Source organism: Ovis canadensis, chromosome 26 (genome assembly GCF_042477335.2).
Source record: "Ovis canadensis isolate MfBH-ARS-UI-01 breed Bighorn chromosome 26, ARS-UI_OviCan_v2, whole genome shotgun sequence".
NCBI lineage: Eukaryota > Metazoa > Chordata > Mammalia > Artiodactyla > Bovidae > Ovis > Ovis canadensis.
In genome coordinates, this window is record NC_091270.1 from 22,282,966 (window position 1) to 22,300,132 (window position 17,167).

Below are 17,167 nucleotides of genomic sequence, written 5' to 3' on the forward strand. Positions count from 1 at the left end.
CTCAGGCCTTGGTTGGGAAATTGTACTGCTTTGACAGGAACACACCTCATCCGAGTGGATATCCGGGAAGACTCTCTCTGGAGATATGGGTTCAATATAGATGTGTGTCAAAGGATAACTTTCCAAGTCCTGCAGACAAGAGGGGAGATTTGCTCTGTGACAACATTTTATTTGGAAAAAGACATTGTGCTAATTATTTAAAAAACCTGCTTGTGCGATGACTGATAGTTTTAGGCATTTTATATTCATGCAGATTTATTTCATGAGCTTATGTGGTGGTAACAAGGCAGGGTTCCTGTTCAGTGAGATGGCTGGGTCCAAAATTCAGGAATCAGCTGAGTAAGATAGAGAGTCCCAAATCCCAAAACTTTGTCAGTGGGATTTTCCAGACAAGAATACTGAAATGGGTTGCCATGACCTCCTCCAGGGGATCTTCCCGACCCAGGGATGGAACCTGAGTCCTTTATGTCTCCTGCGTTGGCAGTCAGGTTCTTTACCACTAGCACCATCTGGGAAGCCTGCAGACATAGGTTGAGCAGCTCAAATAACATAGGACCAGATGTCTCTGAGACTCCTCCAGGACCTTGCCTGAGCAGGATCATGACATTTTGGAAACCTGGCCAGTGGAGCTGAAGATCAGAGCTGTGTCACCGCCAGGGCCTGAAGGGGTAGATGGGGTGGGGGGGGCCGCTGGAATGAGTGGAGCTGAGTTGTGAGGAAAGAGCAGTGGAGAAAGGGGAGACTCAGCGAGCGGGGGTGTGTCTCTGCCCACTTTCCCAGAGTGCAGACCTGCGTCCCTGTGTTTACAGGAGCCCAAAGAAACCAGACAGCAACACTGAGCTCCTTTAGTCATGGACTTTATTGTTTGAATATGAACAATTATTATTCTATACACACATTTTAATTTCTTACAAAACTCTACATTCCATGTTGCCAGGTCTCTTCATGCTCCGCTTTATGCCACATTTTCATGAAAAGGTATCTGCCTGATTGTGTGTTTGTTGTTATGGTTGTTGTGGTGTAGTCACTAAGTTGTGAACCCATCGATCATAGACCCCCAGGCTCTTTTGTCCATGGGGTTCTCTAGGCAAGAATACTGGAGTGGGTTGCCATTTCCTTCTCCAGGGGAACTTTCCAGACCAGGGATTGGACCCATCTCTTGCCTTGCAGGCGGATTCTTCACCACTCAGCCACCTGGGAAGCCTGATTGTGTGACAGGTTTCTTTTGCAGGCTTCCCCTCCTGCACAGGGTCATTTTTTTCTGATATGAAATCCGTCTGTTGCTCCACTGTGACTTTAGGATCGCTGCATTCTCAGTGTGATAATTTCGTGTTGACTGAGAAGTAAGTCCCCATAGACTTCCCTTCCTTCACAGCACCGAGGGTGTGTCATACAGACTGAGCACGTCTAGAGCAGAGTGGTTGATCTACGCAGAAAGAATTTCTCAGAACCTTCCATGAAGTCACTTTGCTAGGATAAATTATTTCGAAGTATGCCCTGGTATTGCTCAACATACTTTAGTATTTCTCAAGGATCTTCCCCTTTGTTCTTGTTTTAGTGTTTATTTTTTTCATTGAGTTTCTTGAGCACATCAAGCCTGGGGCTCCGCTGAATGTTAATAGTGATTACAATCCTACTGGTTTCCTTCATGGAGTCGGCTCATGTTGAACAATTAATTATGAAAGAACTAGGGGTTGCTTATCCTCTGCTCATGACCTCTAGGTACTCAGGGGCTTCAGAGTTGGGAGTTGTTGCTGAAAACACCCATATTGTATTTAGAGGGAGTTCTGCTAAGTTACCTGAGGTCAGGCCAGTGACTAAAGGCTTTGCCACAGAGACAGCGCACATGTGGATCCATGTCCACAGGTGATTCCTGTCTGGACCGGGGAGTGCGATGCCTGAAGGAGCCTCCATATTGGTTACAGACAGTTACTTTAGTGAGTGTGAACTTGGTGAGTTTAAAGGCTAACGCTATGGCTGCTGTTCCTCCCACATTTCTCATGTGTGGAATGTGGGAGGAACAGCGTGTCACCTCAGATGAGAAAGTCTACTGAGGGCCTTCCTGGTTTTCTCTCTGGTGCTGGGTTCCCTCGTGTCGTCTAAGGGAAGAGCTGTGACTAAAGCACTTCCCACAGACCTGACACTCATAGGGTTGCTCACCGGTGTGTGTTCTCTCATGCCTTCTCAGGTTTGTACATTGACTGAAGGCATTCCCACACCGCTGACATTTATAGGGTTTCTCTCCTGTGTGGGTCCTTTTGTGCCGAGTCAATTCAGAACTCTGACTGAAGGCCTTCCCACACACAAGACACACGTGTGGTTTCTCTCCAGTGTGGATTCTCTTGTGCTGACTAAGGCCAGAGTTTTGGCTAAATGTTTTTCCACACTGATGACATTCATAGTGCTTTTCTTTGGGGTGGATTTTCTCGTGTTTTCTAAGGTAAGAGATTTGATGAAAATTTTTCTCACACAGACGACATTTGTAGGGCTTCTCTCCTGTGTGAGTCTTCTCATGTTGTTTCAGGTAGGACCTTTGACTAAAGAGTTTCCCACACACATGACATTTAAATGGTTTCTCTCCAGTGTGGACCCGATTGTGGTTTCTAAGGTCAGAACTTTGAAGAAAGCCACTTCCACAGAGACCACATTTGTATGGTTTCTCTCCAGTGTGAATCATCTTGTGTTGTCTGAGGCTAAAGAAATTGCTAAATACCTTCCTACACAGAGGACATTCACAAAACTTGCCTCTACTGTGAATGTGACCCTGTGCATTAAGGAATGACCCTTGACTATGTGATTTTCCACACCGTTTGCTGACATTACGTTTCCTTCTTAAGTGAGTTGATGAATGTTGAGGGAAATATCTAGAAGGAACTTCATCTCTCAAATCCGTGCATCCAGCAGGATCCCCTTGCGGGTGAGAAACCTGTTTGGGGAAAGGAGATATGAGGCTGTTATTGGTTTGCCCGTGTCCAGGCAGACACTCATTTGTCCATATGTTCACCCTAGAGCATCAGCTCAAAATAGTCTCCGGTTAAAATGTCTCCAGTGTTAGTTGTAAACACATGTTGTGTTATTTCCCTGCAAGCACGAACATTCTCTTTTATAGTTTCCCAATCCAAGATAGGGAAACAGTGGAAACAGTGTCAGACTTTATTTTTTGGGCTCCAAAATCACTGCAGATGGTGATTGCAGCCATGAAATTAAAAGACGCTTACTCCTTGGAAGAAAAGTTATGACCAACCTAGATAGCATATTCAAAAGCAGAGACATTACTTTGCCGACTAAGGTCCGTCTAGTCAAGGCTATGTTTTTCCTTTGGTCATGTATGGAGGTGAGAGTTGGACTGTGAAGAAGGCTGAGTGCTGAAGAATTGATGCTTTTAAACTGTGGGTGGAGAAGACTCTCAAGAGTCCCTTGGACTGCAAGGAGATCCAACCAATCCGTTCTGAAGGAGAACCCTGGGACTTCTTTGGAAGGAATGATGCTAAAGCTGAAACGCCAGTACTTTGGCCACCTCAAGCAAAGAGTTGACTCATTGGAAAAGACTCTGATGCTGGAAGGGATTGGGGGCAGGAGGAGAAGGGGACTACCGAGGATGAGATGGCTGGATGGCATCACTGACTTGATGGACGTGAATCTGAGTGAACTCCGGGAGATGGTGATGGACAGGGAGGCCTGGCGTGCTGTGATTCATGGGATCACAAAGAGTCAGATACGACTGAACTGAACTGAACTGAATCCAAGATATCAGATTAATTTTGAAGATTTCAGTATGTTCTAGAGACTAGGAGATGAAAAATGTTTGTGCAACGTATCTTTTTCTCTCTTACATTATGGTTTTTAGCTCATGTTAACTTCTTAACCAATTTCAGAGTATACAAAAATTTGCTCAAGAAGAGCTCAGTCTCAACTTACAGGCAATTGAGCTCAATTACCAACTTATCTCACTGCAGGTCTTTCATTTGGATAACTGGGGTTCCCACCCATGAAACTTACCATTGCCATGGTAGGGGATGTGTGTGTCCTGTAGACACTTTGCATGAACATTTCTTGTTGTCTAAGGGGTCTTTCACTGCCTAAAGAAATGTGAAAAGTATAGATTTTAGAGTGGCAATAGGGAAATAAAATGTAGACAGATACAAAGGTCCATGTGAATATATTTCAAAAATTGGTACTCAGAGAAACTGTGTATAACAAAGAAATACTCAATGTAGTAGAAAAACTTTAAAAGTCATGTCTATTAGAAAAAAGCCCAGGCTTAAAATATAAAAACATAATGTGGTGAAGAGATATTGGGTCAGAAAATGGTAGACAAAACTTTAAGTGGCAGGATTAGGACAGGAATCACTATGTGAAAATTGAAGTGTGGTACAGTCCACAAGCACCTTTTTCCCGAAAGGAGAGAAAATATCAGGAATATGAATCATGACGATAGGGGCCCAGAATGATAACAACATGAGGATTATGCCCCAGTGTCCTCACTTCCACTTTGGAATATATCCCTGCCTTCATCAGACTTTCATCTGGTATCTCCAAGGACTTAACACACAGGCTGAAACTGTTTTGCCCTGAAGCCCAGGCCCCTGACGCTCACCTGGACTCTGACCTTGGAGGCCTCCTGCTGCTTCAGGCCACAGCTCTTTTCCTTGTTCCAGCTGGGAAATCACATCTGATTTGCTGATCTGATAGCCTGTTTGATTAAAAAAAAGAAAGGTGTGGATTTTGAGTCTAGGCTAATCAATCTTTGCTGTGCTCAAAACATGGGTAAGGTACTGGGGAAAATAAAGAGACAACTGAAGGTCAGTGCAGGTAACAATATCCTGAACAGGCAGAACAGTGAAGGTCCTTCAGCAGACTGGGAGGAAACCCAGAGCAGCAGCAAGAACAGTGAAGCTGTCTAGGAGCTAGCTGCCTTTTTGTCAAACAGGATCCAGTAGTGATCCACCTTACAGGAAGAATTGAAATTATGTCATATATAGAACTCTGCTCTCAAGCCTTCATGGAGTGATTGGAACAGAAGAATTAGTTTAAAATATTTGATCCTTTTATTTATGCATTAAAATGTCCATTGAATCCCCAGTCCTGTTCTGAACGTTGAGACTAAGTATCAATAAATATATGAAACCTGGCCAAGGTGACCTTTCAGTGTGGTAATGAAAAGTGCCATGAAAAGGAATGTCTTCCTTTGAGTAATTAGGAGGACTAGCAGAGAATCAGGGAGCAGCTGGAGTGGGACACAGGGAAGCTGCTCTAAATGCTCGTTCAGTGAGTGAATGAACAGAATGGACATAGGCGCAGGCACATCCCTGTTGACAGACTCACCTACAGAGACCAGGTGGGTGACAGTTTCCAGCATCACATTTCTGAACAGGTTTTTCTGGGACTTGTCTAGCAGGCTCCACTCTTCCTGGGTGAAGTCGATGGCTACATCTTCAAATGTCACCGATTCCTAAAACATCAGGGATGTTCTGGTTTAGACAGAGCAGCCCTCCCGCTGTCCAGAGTGGGCGGCTGAGCTGAGGAAGGATGGGGACTGGGTGCAGCGTCAGGAGGAAGCACCCCTACTCACCAGGGGCTCCATGCTCAACAGCTCAGTCACCAGGAGCCTTTCTCAGGATCTCACTCAGCCGATCAGGCACTAGGCAGGCCAACCTGAGGATGGAGAAGCCACGAGACTCCAGTCCTGTGCTGCCAGACCCACCTGAATTCAAGCCCCCAACCTTCACCTGGGTGTAGCCTCAGCCCAGCACTCGGAAACCGGTGGTGCGTCCAGGGAATACTATGCAGCTTCTTCTCTCCCAGATCCCGTGTGAATAGCTAGAGCTGCGGCTGCTAACACAGAAAGTCAGAGTCTGCAAATAAGGACGTGCTAAGCACTGACTTTGTTCATCTGCCTGTGGCACCCAGAATCGCTCAGTGTCCTCCCTCATTCCAGCCCTTGGGACCCTGACTCTCGCCAGAGTGGATGGTGGTAAACACTCTGGAAGCCCCCAGATCATCTCCTGCCTTATGCGTCCACAGTGCTTCTCCAACAGCCCTGGCAGTCCTCTGGAAACACACTGCCTTCCAGCTCTCCCTCAGCCCTGAGGTTAGTTCTGTCCCCCATGGATGTGGATATCAATTACCCTAGGACCTCTTTTAGGGTGGAGTTAGACTGAGGGCTTATTCCATTTGGAGGGACCATAGCACCCACCCTGCCAGCCTCGTCCTTAACATCCCCAGCACCAGAATGTAGCAGGAATCCAGGAGTCACAGTTTACTGTTCTAGACTATCTCAATCCTCCTGGTCAAGGATGGTCAGAAATATGGAGGTTTAGAAGGAAATTGCTTTACTTACCGATTTACAATGGACACCCAGAGGTTCCAAAATCTTTAATATCTGACAGGGTTCCACTAGAGGAAGGAGCAGCTGTCATTTCATTTTGCTCAGTCTGTGTCTTGTGTTACCCGAAACACCTTTAGGGTAACAAAGATCACCCAGATTTTACCTGTGATACAGCCTCTAACATTAACAATCAGAAGCAGCTCCTCGTTACATGTCTCTTTACGATTATTGCCCAGTTTGGGGAGAACCTCTCTATATATTCAGTCGATCCCCTCATCACATCTCATCTATCTTGAAACAGAAACCTTCCTGAATATATTTGTTCTCTGGTTTCTGCTCTCCACTTCCCTTTCACCGTCAAAGTGAAAGCCTAAGTGTCATTTCCTATCAGAAATTAAGTCCTGGATCCATACATCTGCTCACCATGGAAAGGAATCAAGCATCCAGGACAATGAACAAACCCCAAAATCCACTCAAGGAAAAGTGATTGGATTGGTGATTAGATTATCTGGAACTGGGGAAACCCAAGTTGGGAGAGACTTTCCAGGAAAACCAATCAAGACTGGGCATAGATTGCCTTTGGTTTAGACATCAATTTGTGCGTGAAGTGAAATGCTCTTTTTCATTCCTAAATTGCTTCCTCTATTGATAATAGGAATATGTAAATTCCTATGATATCCAGGGAAACCCCAGGAATATGCCAAAGGGCATTCCTACAATAGAAAGAAGACAGAACCTCAGCAACCCTGGCGATGTCCCACTTAGAGGTCATAGGAATCAAAGGAGGTTAATATTAAATTTTTGGAAGAATTAAAATAAACTTCAGCAAAGCAGAAAATGAAGTATTTAAAAACAAATTAGTAAAAGCATAGTTGTAGATCAATGGTCAGCAGAACCTTTCAAGATGAAGGTCATGCTCTGTATCTGTATTGTGTGAACAGATAGTGTCACACACAGAATACCTGAAATCTGGCTGGCACTACCAAGGAAGTGAAAATTAGCTGTTCAACTGCATTAATTTAACTGCGTTACTGTATTGGAGATCACAAAATCTTAGTTTAGGGATATAAAATAGATTCAAGACAAGAATGTTGGAGTTGAAAAAATTGTGAACAAAGTTTAGAAATGAGTTTGGCAAAGAAAATGTTGACACAGTATGATCCAGAAACCATAAGAGGCTGCTTTGACTCCAGTGTCTAGAGACAGATAAGACTTATAACATTTAAGGGAATGAAACACTCCTATCTCAGTTTGGAAGACTCACCAAAACCCCAAATTGGAGGAGCCAGTGAAGTCAAGTGGATTCTGAGGACTCCACAGTAAGCAGCTGATTTCCCTCTCTTCAAGGTCCCAAACAGTCCAGCTTCTTCTCTGAACAAATGCATCCCTCTGTTGGTTTGACTTTCTTTTATACTCGAATAGCCGTTTATAACACAATCTGGGCTACAATCCACCCTATTGGACCTTGAGCTTAATAGGGTTGCAGTCTGTGAGCCACACCCTGTTCAATTTGATTGGATTTTCTAAACTAATTTGAATTTATAACCCACACCCAGTGTTGAAGAGCAAAGATGTAATGACATTGAGAAGATCCATCATTTCCTTCTTCATCCATAAACACTTCTGATGGATGTATTACTGTATTGGAGATCACAATACAGTGCTGTATTGAGAACCATTCAATGTCTTCAAATAACAGGGCATCAGACACCCTGGGATTCTGGGGAAGTGAAGCTGGGCCTCTCTGGGAGAAACCTGGAATTAAAAATAAAATGCAAGATGAAGAATTATGACCATTTGAAATATAAGTAACTGAGTGACAACACTCAACTTGCTGGTCTGCTGAGCGTGACTCTTAAAGCACTGGCTACGCAGTACTTTCAAGAATATGTTAAGACTCTATTAACTGCGCAAAGAAAATGAGAAGACAGTTTTACACTCCAATATTAATTAGTGAGGAAATGAACACAAACGTTCCTACATAGTGAACTATTGTCAATTATTTCACCTCCATGAGTCGTGTACAGTTGATTTAAATATTTGAGTGGAAATTTTATAGGTGTGGTGACAGCTCTTTAAGCTTAAAATTCCTGGTTCCCAAATGGAAAAAAATTTAACCAGAGGACACAGTGAGTATTTCATTGATTCTGAGGACATTTTGGTTATACCTCATACAATGCCTAGTGATCCTGTTGTCTCATGCATTTTAGTTCCATCTTCCATATTCATTAAAGAGTAGTTCGCCTGAAACTAGTATATTAAGTTAAATCCACTATACTTCAATTTTGAAAAAAAAGAGTATTTTGAACTTTCATCATTATCATTCAGTCTCCATGGAATCATCCTTTTCCCTTAAATTCATCAGATTATGTGTAAACTATTTCCTAAATGAAACAGATCATTTTGGATATAGGCACTTTCCACCACAAGATTTAAAGAACTCCTGTAGGGTCATTCATTACTTATGCCATCTCCTACATAGCAGGAAAGGAATTACATTCATCTCAGCTCAGGAATTTTTTTTTTTTTTCCCTATTCTCTCCTGGCACATCAGAACATATGTTATGATTTAAAACATGTGCACTGTCTTTTCATCTAGTTTTTAAAAATATAGTTGATGTACAATATTGTATTTGCTTCAGGTGTAAAACATTGATACAGTATTTTATAGATTATGCTCCACTAAAGTTATTGTAAAATATCATCTGTATTCCTTGTGTTTTGCAATATGTTGTTGTTGTTGTTGAGTTGCTGAGTCATGTCCAACTCTTTGAGACCCTATAGACTGTAGCATGCAGGCTCCTCTGTCCCTTGCTTTCCAAGGCAGGGAGTGCAGGTTCCATTCTTGGTCGGGGATCTAAGATACCACATGCTGCAAAATGTGGCACCAAATTAAAAATAAATCAATAAAACTTGAAGAGACCCTGATGGGGCTGTCTCTGGTGACTCTTTGTGATCACATGGATTGTGGCCCCTCAGGCTCTCGGTCCACGGAATTTTCCAGGCAAGCACACTAAGCCTTCCTCCGCAATCAATGCAAAGAAATAGAGGAAAACAACACAATGGGAAAGACTAGAGATCTCCTCAAGAAAGTTAGAGATACCAAGGGAACATTTCATGCAAAGATGGGCTCAATAAAGGACAGAAATGGTATTGATCTAACAGAAGAAGAGAATATTAAGAAGAGGTGGCAAGAATACACAGAGTTCAGTTCAGTTGCTCAGTCGTGTCCGACTTTTTGGGACCCCATGAATCACAGCATGCCAGGCCTCCTTGTCCATCACCAACTCCTGGAGTTCACTCAGACTCACATCCATCGAGTCAGTGATGCCATCCAGCCATCTCATCCTCGGTTGTCCCCTTCTCCTCCTGCCCCCAATCTCTCCCAGCATCAAAGTCTTTTCCAATAAGTCAACTCTTCGCATGAGGTGGCCAAAGTACTGGAGCTTCAGCTTTAGCATCATGCCTTCCAGAGAAATCCCAGGGCTGATCTCCTTCAGAATGGACTGGTTGAATCTCCTTGCAGTCCAAGGGACTCTCAAGAGTCTTCTCCAACATCACAGTTCAAAAGCATCAATTCTTCGGCACTCAGCCTTCTTCACAGTCCAACTCTCACATCCACACATGATCATAGGAAAAACCATAGCCTTGCCTACACAGACCTTAGTCAGCAAAGTAATGTCTCTGCTTTTGAATATGCTGTCTAGGTTGGTCATAACTTTTCTTCCAAGGAGTAAGTGTCTTTTAATTTCATGGCTACAATCACCATCTACTATGATTTTGGAGCCCCCCAAAATAAAGTCTGACACTGTTTCCACTGTTTCCCCATCTATTTCCCATAAAGTGATGGGACCGGATGCCATGATCTTTGTATTCTGAATGTTGAGCTTTAAGCCAACTTTTTCACTCTCCTTTTTCACTTTCATCAAGAGGCTTCTTAGTTCCTCTTCACTTTCTGCCATGAGGGTAGTGTCATCAGCATATCTGAGGTTATTGATATTTCTCCCGACAATCTTGATTCCAGCTGTGTTTCCTCCAGTCCAGCGTTTCTCATGATGTACTCTGCATATAAGCTAAATAAGCAGGGTGACAGTATGCAGCCTTGATGTACTCCTTTTCCTATTTGGAACCAGTCTGTTGTTCCATGTCCAGTTCTAACTCTTGCTTCCTGACCTGCATATAGGTTTCTCAAGAGGCAGATCAGGTGGTCTGGTATTCCCATCCCTTTCAGAACTTTCCACAGTTTATTGTGATCCACACAGCCAAAGGTTTTAGCATAGTCAATAAAGCAGAAAGAGATGTTTTTCTGGAACTCTCTTGCTTTTTCCATGATCCAGCGGATGTTGGCAATTTGATCTCTGGTTCCTCTGCCTTTTCTAAAACCAGCTTGAACGTCAGGGAGTTCACGGTTCATGTATTGCTGAAGCCTGGCTTGGAGAATTTTGAGCATTACTTTACTAGCATGTGAGATGAGTGCAATTGTGTGGTAGTTTGAGCATTGTTTAGCATTGCCTTTCTTTGGGATTGGAATGAAAACTGACCTTTTCCAGTCCTGTGGTCACTGCTGAGTTTTCCAAATTTTCTGGCATATTGAGTGCAGCACTTTCACAGCATCATCTTCCAGGATTTGAAATAGCTCAACTGGAATGCCATCACCTCCACTAGCTTTGTTCGTAGTGATGCTTTCTAAGGCCCACTTGACTTCACATTCCAGGATGTCTGGCTCTAGATGAGTGATCACATCGTCATGATTATCTGGGTCGTGAAGATATTTTTTGTACAGTTCTTCTGTGTATTCTTGCCACCTCTTCTTAACATCTTCTGCTTCTGTTAGGTCCATTCCATTTCTGTCCTTTATTGAGCCCATCTTTGCATGAAATGTTCCCTTGGTATCTCTAATTTTCTTGAAGAGATCTCTAGTCTTTCCCATTCTGTTGTTTTCCTCTATTTCTTTGCACTGATCACTGAAGAAGGCTTTCTTATCTCTTCTTGATATTCTCTGGAACTCTGCATTCAGATGCTTATATCTCTTCTTTTCTCCTTTGCTTTTCACCTCTCTTCTTTTCACAGTTGTTTGTAAGGCTTCCCCAGACAGTCATTTTGCTTTTTTGCATTTCTTTTCCATGGGGATGGTCTTGATCCCTGTCTCCTGTACAATGTCACGAACCTCATTCCATAGTTCATCAGGCACTCTATCTATCAGATCTAGGCCCTTAAATCTATTTCTCACTTCTACTGTATAATCATAAGGGATTTGATTTAGGTCATGCCTGAATGGCCTAGCGGTTTTCCCTACTTTCTTCAATTTAAGTCTGAATTTGGCAATAAGGAGTTCATGATCTGAGCCACAGTCAGCTCCTGGTCTTGTTTTTGTTGACTGTATAGAGCTTCTCCATCTTTGGCTGCAAAGAATATAATCAATCTGATTTTGGTGTTGATGATCTGGTGATGTTCATGTGTAGAGTCTTCTCTTGTGTTGTTGGAAGAGGGTGTTTGCTATGACCAGTGCGTTCTCTTGGCAAAACTCTATTAGTCTTTGCCCTGCTTCATTCCGTACTCCACGGACAAATTTGCCTGTCACTCCAGGTGTTTCTTGACTTCCTGCTTTTGTGTTCCAGTCCCCTATAATGAAAAAGACAGCTTTTCTGGATGTTAGTTCTAAAAGGTCTTGTAAGTCTTGATAGAACCGTTCAACTTCAGCTCCTTCAGTGTTACTGGTTGGGGCATAGACTTGGATTACTGTGATATTGAATGGTTTGCCTTGGAAACGAACAGAGAATACTCAGAAGAACTGTACAAAAAAGCTCCACGACCAAGATAATCATGATGGTGTGATCACTCACCTAGAGCCAGACATCCTGGAATGTGAAGTCAAGAGGGCCTTAGAAAGCATCACTACAAACAAAGCTAGTGGAGGTGATGGAATTCCAGTGGAGCTATTTCAAATCCTGGAAGATGATGCTGTGAAAGTGCTGCACTCAATATGCCAGAACATTTGGAAAACTCAGCAGTGACCACAGGACTGGAAAAGGTCAGTTTTCATTCCAATCTCAAAGAAAGGCAATGCCAAAGAATGCTCAAACACCCCACAATTGCACTCATCTCACACGCTAGTAAAGAAATGCTCAAAGTTCTGCAAGCCAGGCATCAGCAGTACGTGAACCATGAACTTCCTGATGTTCAAGCTGGTTTTGGAAAAGGCAGAGGAACCAGAGATCAAATTGCCAACATCCGCTGGATCATCGAAAATGCAAGAGAGCTCCAGAAAAACATCTATTTCTGCTTTATTGACTTTGCCAAAGACTTTGACTGTGTGGATCACAATAAATTGTGGAAAATTCTGAAAGAGATTGGCCTACCAGAACCCCTGACCTGCCTCTTGAGAAACCTGTATGCAAGTCAGGAAGCAACAGTTAGAACTGGACATGGAACAACAGACTGGTTCCAAATAGGAAAAGGAGTATATCAAGGCTATATACTGTCACCCTGCTTATTTAACTTCTCTGCAGAGTACATCATGAGAAACGCTGCACTGGAGGAAACACAAGCTAGAATCAAGATTCCCTGGAGAACTATCAATAACCTCAGATATGCTGATGACACCACCCTCATGGCAGAAAGTGAAGAGGAACTAAGAAGCCTCTTGATGAAAGTGAAAAAGGAGAGTGAAAAAGTTGGCTTAAAGTTCAACATTCAGGAAACGAAGATCATGGCATCTGGTTCCATCACTTCATGGCAGATAGATGGGGAAACAGTGGAAACTGTCAGATTTTATTTTCTTGGTCTCCAAAATCATGGTAGATGGTGATTGCAGCCATGAAATTAAAAGACGCATACTCCTTAGAAGGAAAGTTATGACCAACCTAGATAGCATATTGAAAAGCAGAGCTATTACTTTGCCAACAAAGGTCTGTCTAGTTAAGGCTATGGTTTTTCCAGTGGTCATGTATGGATGTGAGAGTTGGACTGTGAAGAAAGCTGAGCGCCGAAGAATTGATGCTTTTGAACTGGGGTGTTGGAGAAGACTCTTGAGAGTCCCTTTGACTGCAAGGAGATCCAACCAGTCCCTTTTAAAGGAGATCAGTCCTGGGTGTTCATTGGAAGGGCTGATGCTGAAGTTGAAACTCCAATCCTTTGGCCATGTCATGTGAAGAGTTGACTCATTGGCAAAGACTCTGATGCTGGGAGGGATTGGGAGCAGGAGGAGAGGGGATGACAGAGGATGAGATGGCTGGATAACATCACCAACTTGATGGATGTGAGTTTGAGTGAACTCTGGGAGTTGGTGATGGACAGGAAGGCCTGGCGTGCTGTGATTCATGGCGTCACAAAGAGTCGGACACGACTGAGTGACTGAACTGAACTGAACTGAACACTGGAGTGGGTTGCCATTTCCTTCATGTCTATGGAGAAGGGGCAGATAAAGCAGTGCTTAGGTTAAAGTCATGCCCTCATCTCAGCAGACAGGGCCCTTAGAAGAAAAGTAAGAGACCCCAGAGTCTGAGGAGGGGCAGGCCACTGGAGGACGCTGAGGGTGGGTGGTGGTCACACTCTGAAAACAGAGGCCTCAGGAGAAAACACAGCAACTACACCTTGATCTGGAAACTTCATGCCCTCCTTCATTCTGGAGAGGTGATCTGGCCCCAGAAGGACCTGGTTACTAGCTTCCACAGATATAAGCAGGAAGATGCCCACGAGTTTCTGATGCTCACTCTGGACATCATGCAGCAAGAGTGTCTGAATGCCTATGAGCTGTTAGACCATCCCTCTGAGACAGCACCCTCATCTGTCAGACCTTTGGAGGGTCCTGGAGAGATCTCAGATCCAGTGTGTCCACTGCCTTGGTGTCTCAGACACTTTTGACCCATGTCTGGACATCCACTGGATATCATGGCAACTCAGAGTATCAACCAAGCTTTGAGAGAGCTGGTGAAGCCCAAGAAGCTAGACGGTGGAATGCTTATCATTGTAGCATATGTCTCCAGAAGGTGCTGGCCACCAAGAGGTTGACTCTGTACCACGCCCCCCCAAGGTCCTGATCGTCATGCTAAAGTGGCTCTCAGATTTCACAGGTGACAAAATGCACAAGCAAGTGAGATATCCTGGATGTCTTGATGCGCCACTGTACATGTCTGAGCAGAAAGTAGAACCCCTGGATTATGTGCTCTATGCCATGCTGGTCCACTCTGGGAAGAGCTGTCACCAAGGACATTACTTTTGTTGCGTGAGAGCTTGAAATGGCCAGTGGTACAAGATGGATGATGCTAAGGTTACCCCTTGTGCTGTGGCATCTGCCCAGAGTGCCTACGTCCTCTTCCAGAAGAATGACTGGAAGGAGGTGATGGGGGTAGCTCCAGGAGGTCCCTGGGGGATGACCCCACAGGCGTGGATGCAGCCCATAGCGAGCTTGCAGGAGATGCCAGCCTCGGAGCTCCTGGGTCAGAGCTTAAAAACCATATGATTATCTCAATAGATGCAGAGAAAGCCTTTGACAAAATTCAACATCCATTTATGATAAAAATCCTCCAGAAAGCAGGCATAGAAGGAACATACCTCAACATAATAAAAGCCATATATGACAAACCCACAGCAAACATTATCCTCAATGGTGAAAAATTGAAAGCATTTCCCCTAAAGTCAGGAACAAGACAAGGGTGCCCACTCTCACCACTACTATTCAACATAGTTTTGGAAGTTTTGGCCACAGCAATCAAGAACAGAAAAAGAAATAAAAGGAATCCAAATTGGAAAAGAAGTAAAACTTTCACTGTTTGTAGATGACATGATCCTCTACATAGAAAACCCTAAAGACTCCACCAGAAAATTACTAGAGCTAATTAATGAATATAGTAAACTTTCTGGATATAAAATTGCCACACAGAAATCCCTTGCATTCCTATACACTAACAATGAGAAAACAGAAAGAGAAATTAAGGAAACAATTCCATTCACCATTGCAACGAAAAGAATAAATTACTTAGGCATATATCTACCTAAAGAAACAAAAGACCTATGTATAGAGAACTATAAAACACTGATGAAAGAAATCAAAGAGGACACAAACAGATGGAGAAATATACTGTGTTCATGGATTGGAAGAATCAATATAGTGAAAATGAGTATACTACCCAAAGCAATCTATAGATTCAATGCAATCCATACCAAGCTACCAACGCTATTTTTCAGAGAACTATAACAAACAATTTCACAACTTGTATGGAAATACAAAAAAACCTCGAATAGCCAAAGCAATCTCAAGAAAGAAGAATGGAACTGGAGGAATCAATCTGCCTGACTTCAGTCTCTACTACAAAGCCACAGTCATCAAGACAGTATGGTACCGGCACAAAGACAGAAATATAGATCAACGGAACAAAATAGAAAGCCCAGAGATAAATTCATGCACCTATGGGCACCTTATTTTTGACAAAGGAGGCAAGAATATACAATAGAGAAAAAACAATCTCTTTAACAAGTGGTGCTGGGAAAACTGGTCAACCACTTGTAAAAGAATGACACTAGAACATTTTCTAACACCATACACAAAAATAAACTCAAAATGGATTAAAGATCTAAACTTAAGACCAGAAACTATAAAACTCCTAGAGGAATACATAGGCAAAACACTCTCAGACATAAACCACAGCAGGATCCTCTATGATCCACCTCCCAGAATATTGGAAATAAAAGCAAAAATAAACAAATGGGACCTAATTAAAATTAAAAGCTTCTTCACAACAAAGGAAACTATAAGCAAGGTGAAAAGACAGCCTTCAGAATGGAAGAAAATAATAGCAAACGAAAGTGAAAGTGAAGTTGCTTAGCCATGTCCAACTCTTTGTGACCTCATGGACTGTAGCCTACCATGCTCCTCCATCCATGGGATTTTCCAGGCAAGAGTACTGGAGTAGGTTGCCATTTCCTTCTCCAGAGGATCTTCCTGACCCAGGGATCGAAGCTGGGTCTCCCACATTGTAGGCAGACGCTTTACCGTCTGAGCCACCAGGGAAGCCATAGCAAATGAAGCAACAGAAAAAGAATTAATCTCAAAAATATACAAGCAACTCCTGCAGCTCAATTCCAGAAAAATAAACGACCCAATCAAAAAGTGGGCCAAAGAACTAAACAGATATTTCTTCAAAGAAGACATACAGATGGCTAACAAACACATGAAAAGATGCTCAACATCACTCATTATCAGAGAAATGAAATCAGAACCACAATGACGTACCATTTCACACCATCGAATGGCTGCGATCCAAAAGTCTATAAGCAATAAATGCTGGAGAGGGTGTGAAGAAAAGGGAACCCTCTTACACTGTTGGTGAGAATACAAACTAGTACAGCCACTATGGAGAAAAGTGTGGAGATTCCTTAAACAACTGGAATAGAACTGCCATATGACCCAGTAATCCCACTGCTGGGCATACACACTGAGGAAACCAGAACTGAAAGAGACATGTATACCCCAATGTTCATTGCAGCACTGTTTATAATAGCCAGGACATGGAAGCAACCTAGATGTCCGTCAGCAGATGAATGGATAAGAAAGCTGTGGTACAGAAACACAGTGGAGTATTACTCAGCCATTAAAAAGAATACATTTGAATCAGTTCTAATGAGGTGGATGAAGTGAAGTGAAGTGAAGTGAAGTCACTCAGTCGTGTCCAACTCTTTGTGACCCCATGGATTGTAGCCTACTACGTTGCTCTGTCCATGGGATTTTCCAGGCAAGAGTACTGGAGTGGGTTGCCATTTCCTTCTCCAGAGGATCTTCCTGACCCAGGAGTCGAACCCAGGTCTCCCGCACTATAGGCAGACACTTTACTGTCTAAGCGA

At 43.2% G+C, this 17,167-nt stretch overlaps 1 protein-coding gene across 1 annotated transcript; it reads right to left on the minus strand.

Annotated features, from left to right (window-relative positions):
- Window positions 1–2,047: 2,047 nt before the first annotated feature.
- LOC138430801 (zinc finger protein 596-like) lies at window positions 2,048–5,584 on the minus strand. The gene is made up of 5 exons (XM_069572823.1): window positions 5,573–5,584; window positions 5,326–5,452; window positions 4,598–4,693; window positions 2,916–2,926; window positions 2,048–2,764 (listed from the first exon to the last, which is right to left on the minus strand). The coding sequence occupies exons 1-5, from the start codon at window positions 5,582–5,584 to the stop codon at window positions 2,048–2,050; spliced, it is 963 nt and encodes a 320-aa protein (XP_069428924.1).
- Window positions 5,585–17,167: the final 11,583 nt, after the last annotated feature.

Excerpts from the sequence above, each read along its gene's own strand:
- LOC138430801 (XM_069572823.1), bottom strand. Across the intron at positions 4,694-5,325 it reads CACCCACCTGGTCTCTGTAG|GCTATCAGATCAGCAAATCA; the intron begins GTGAGTCTGTCA and ends TTAATCAAACAG.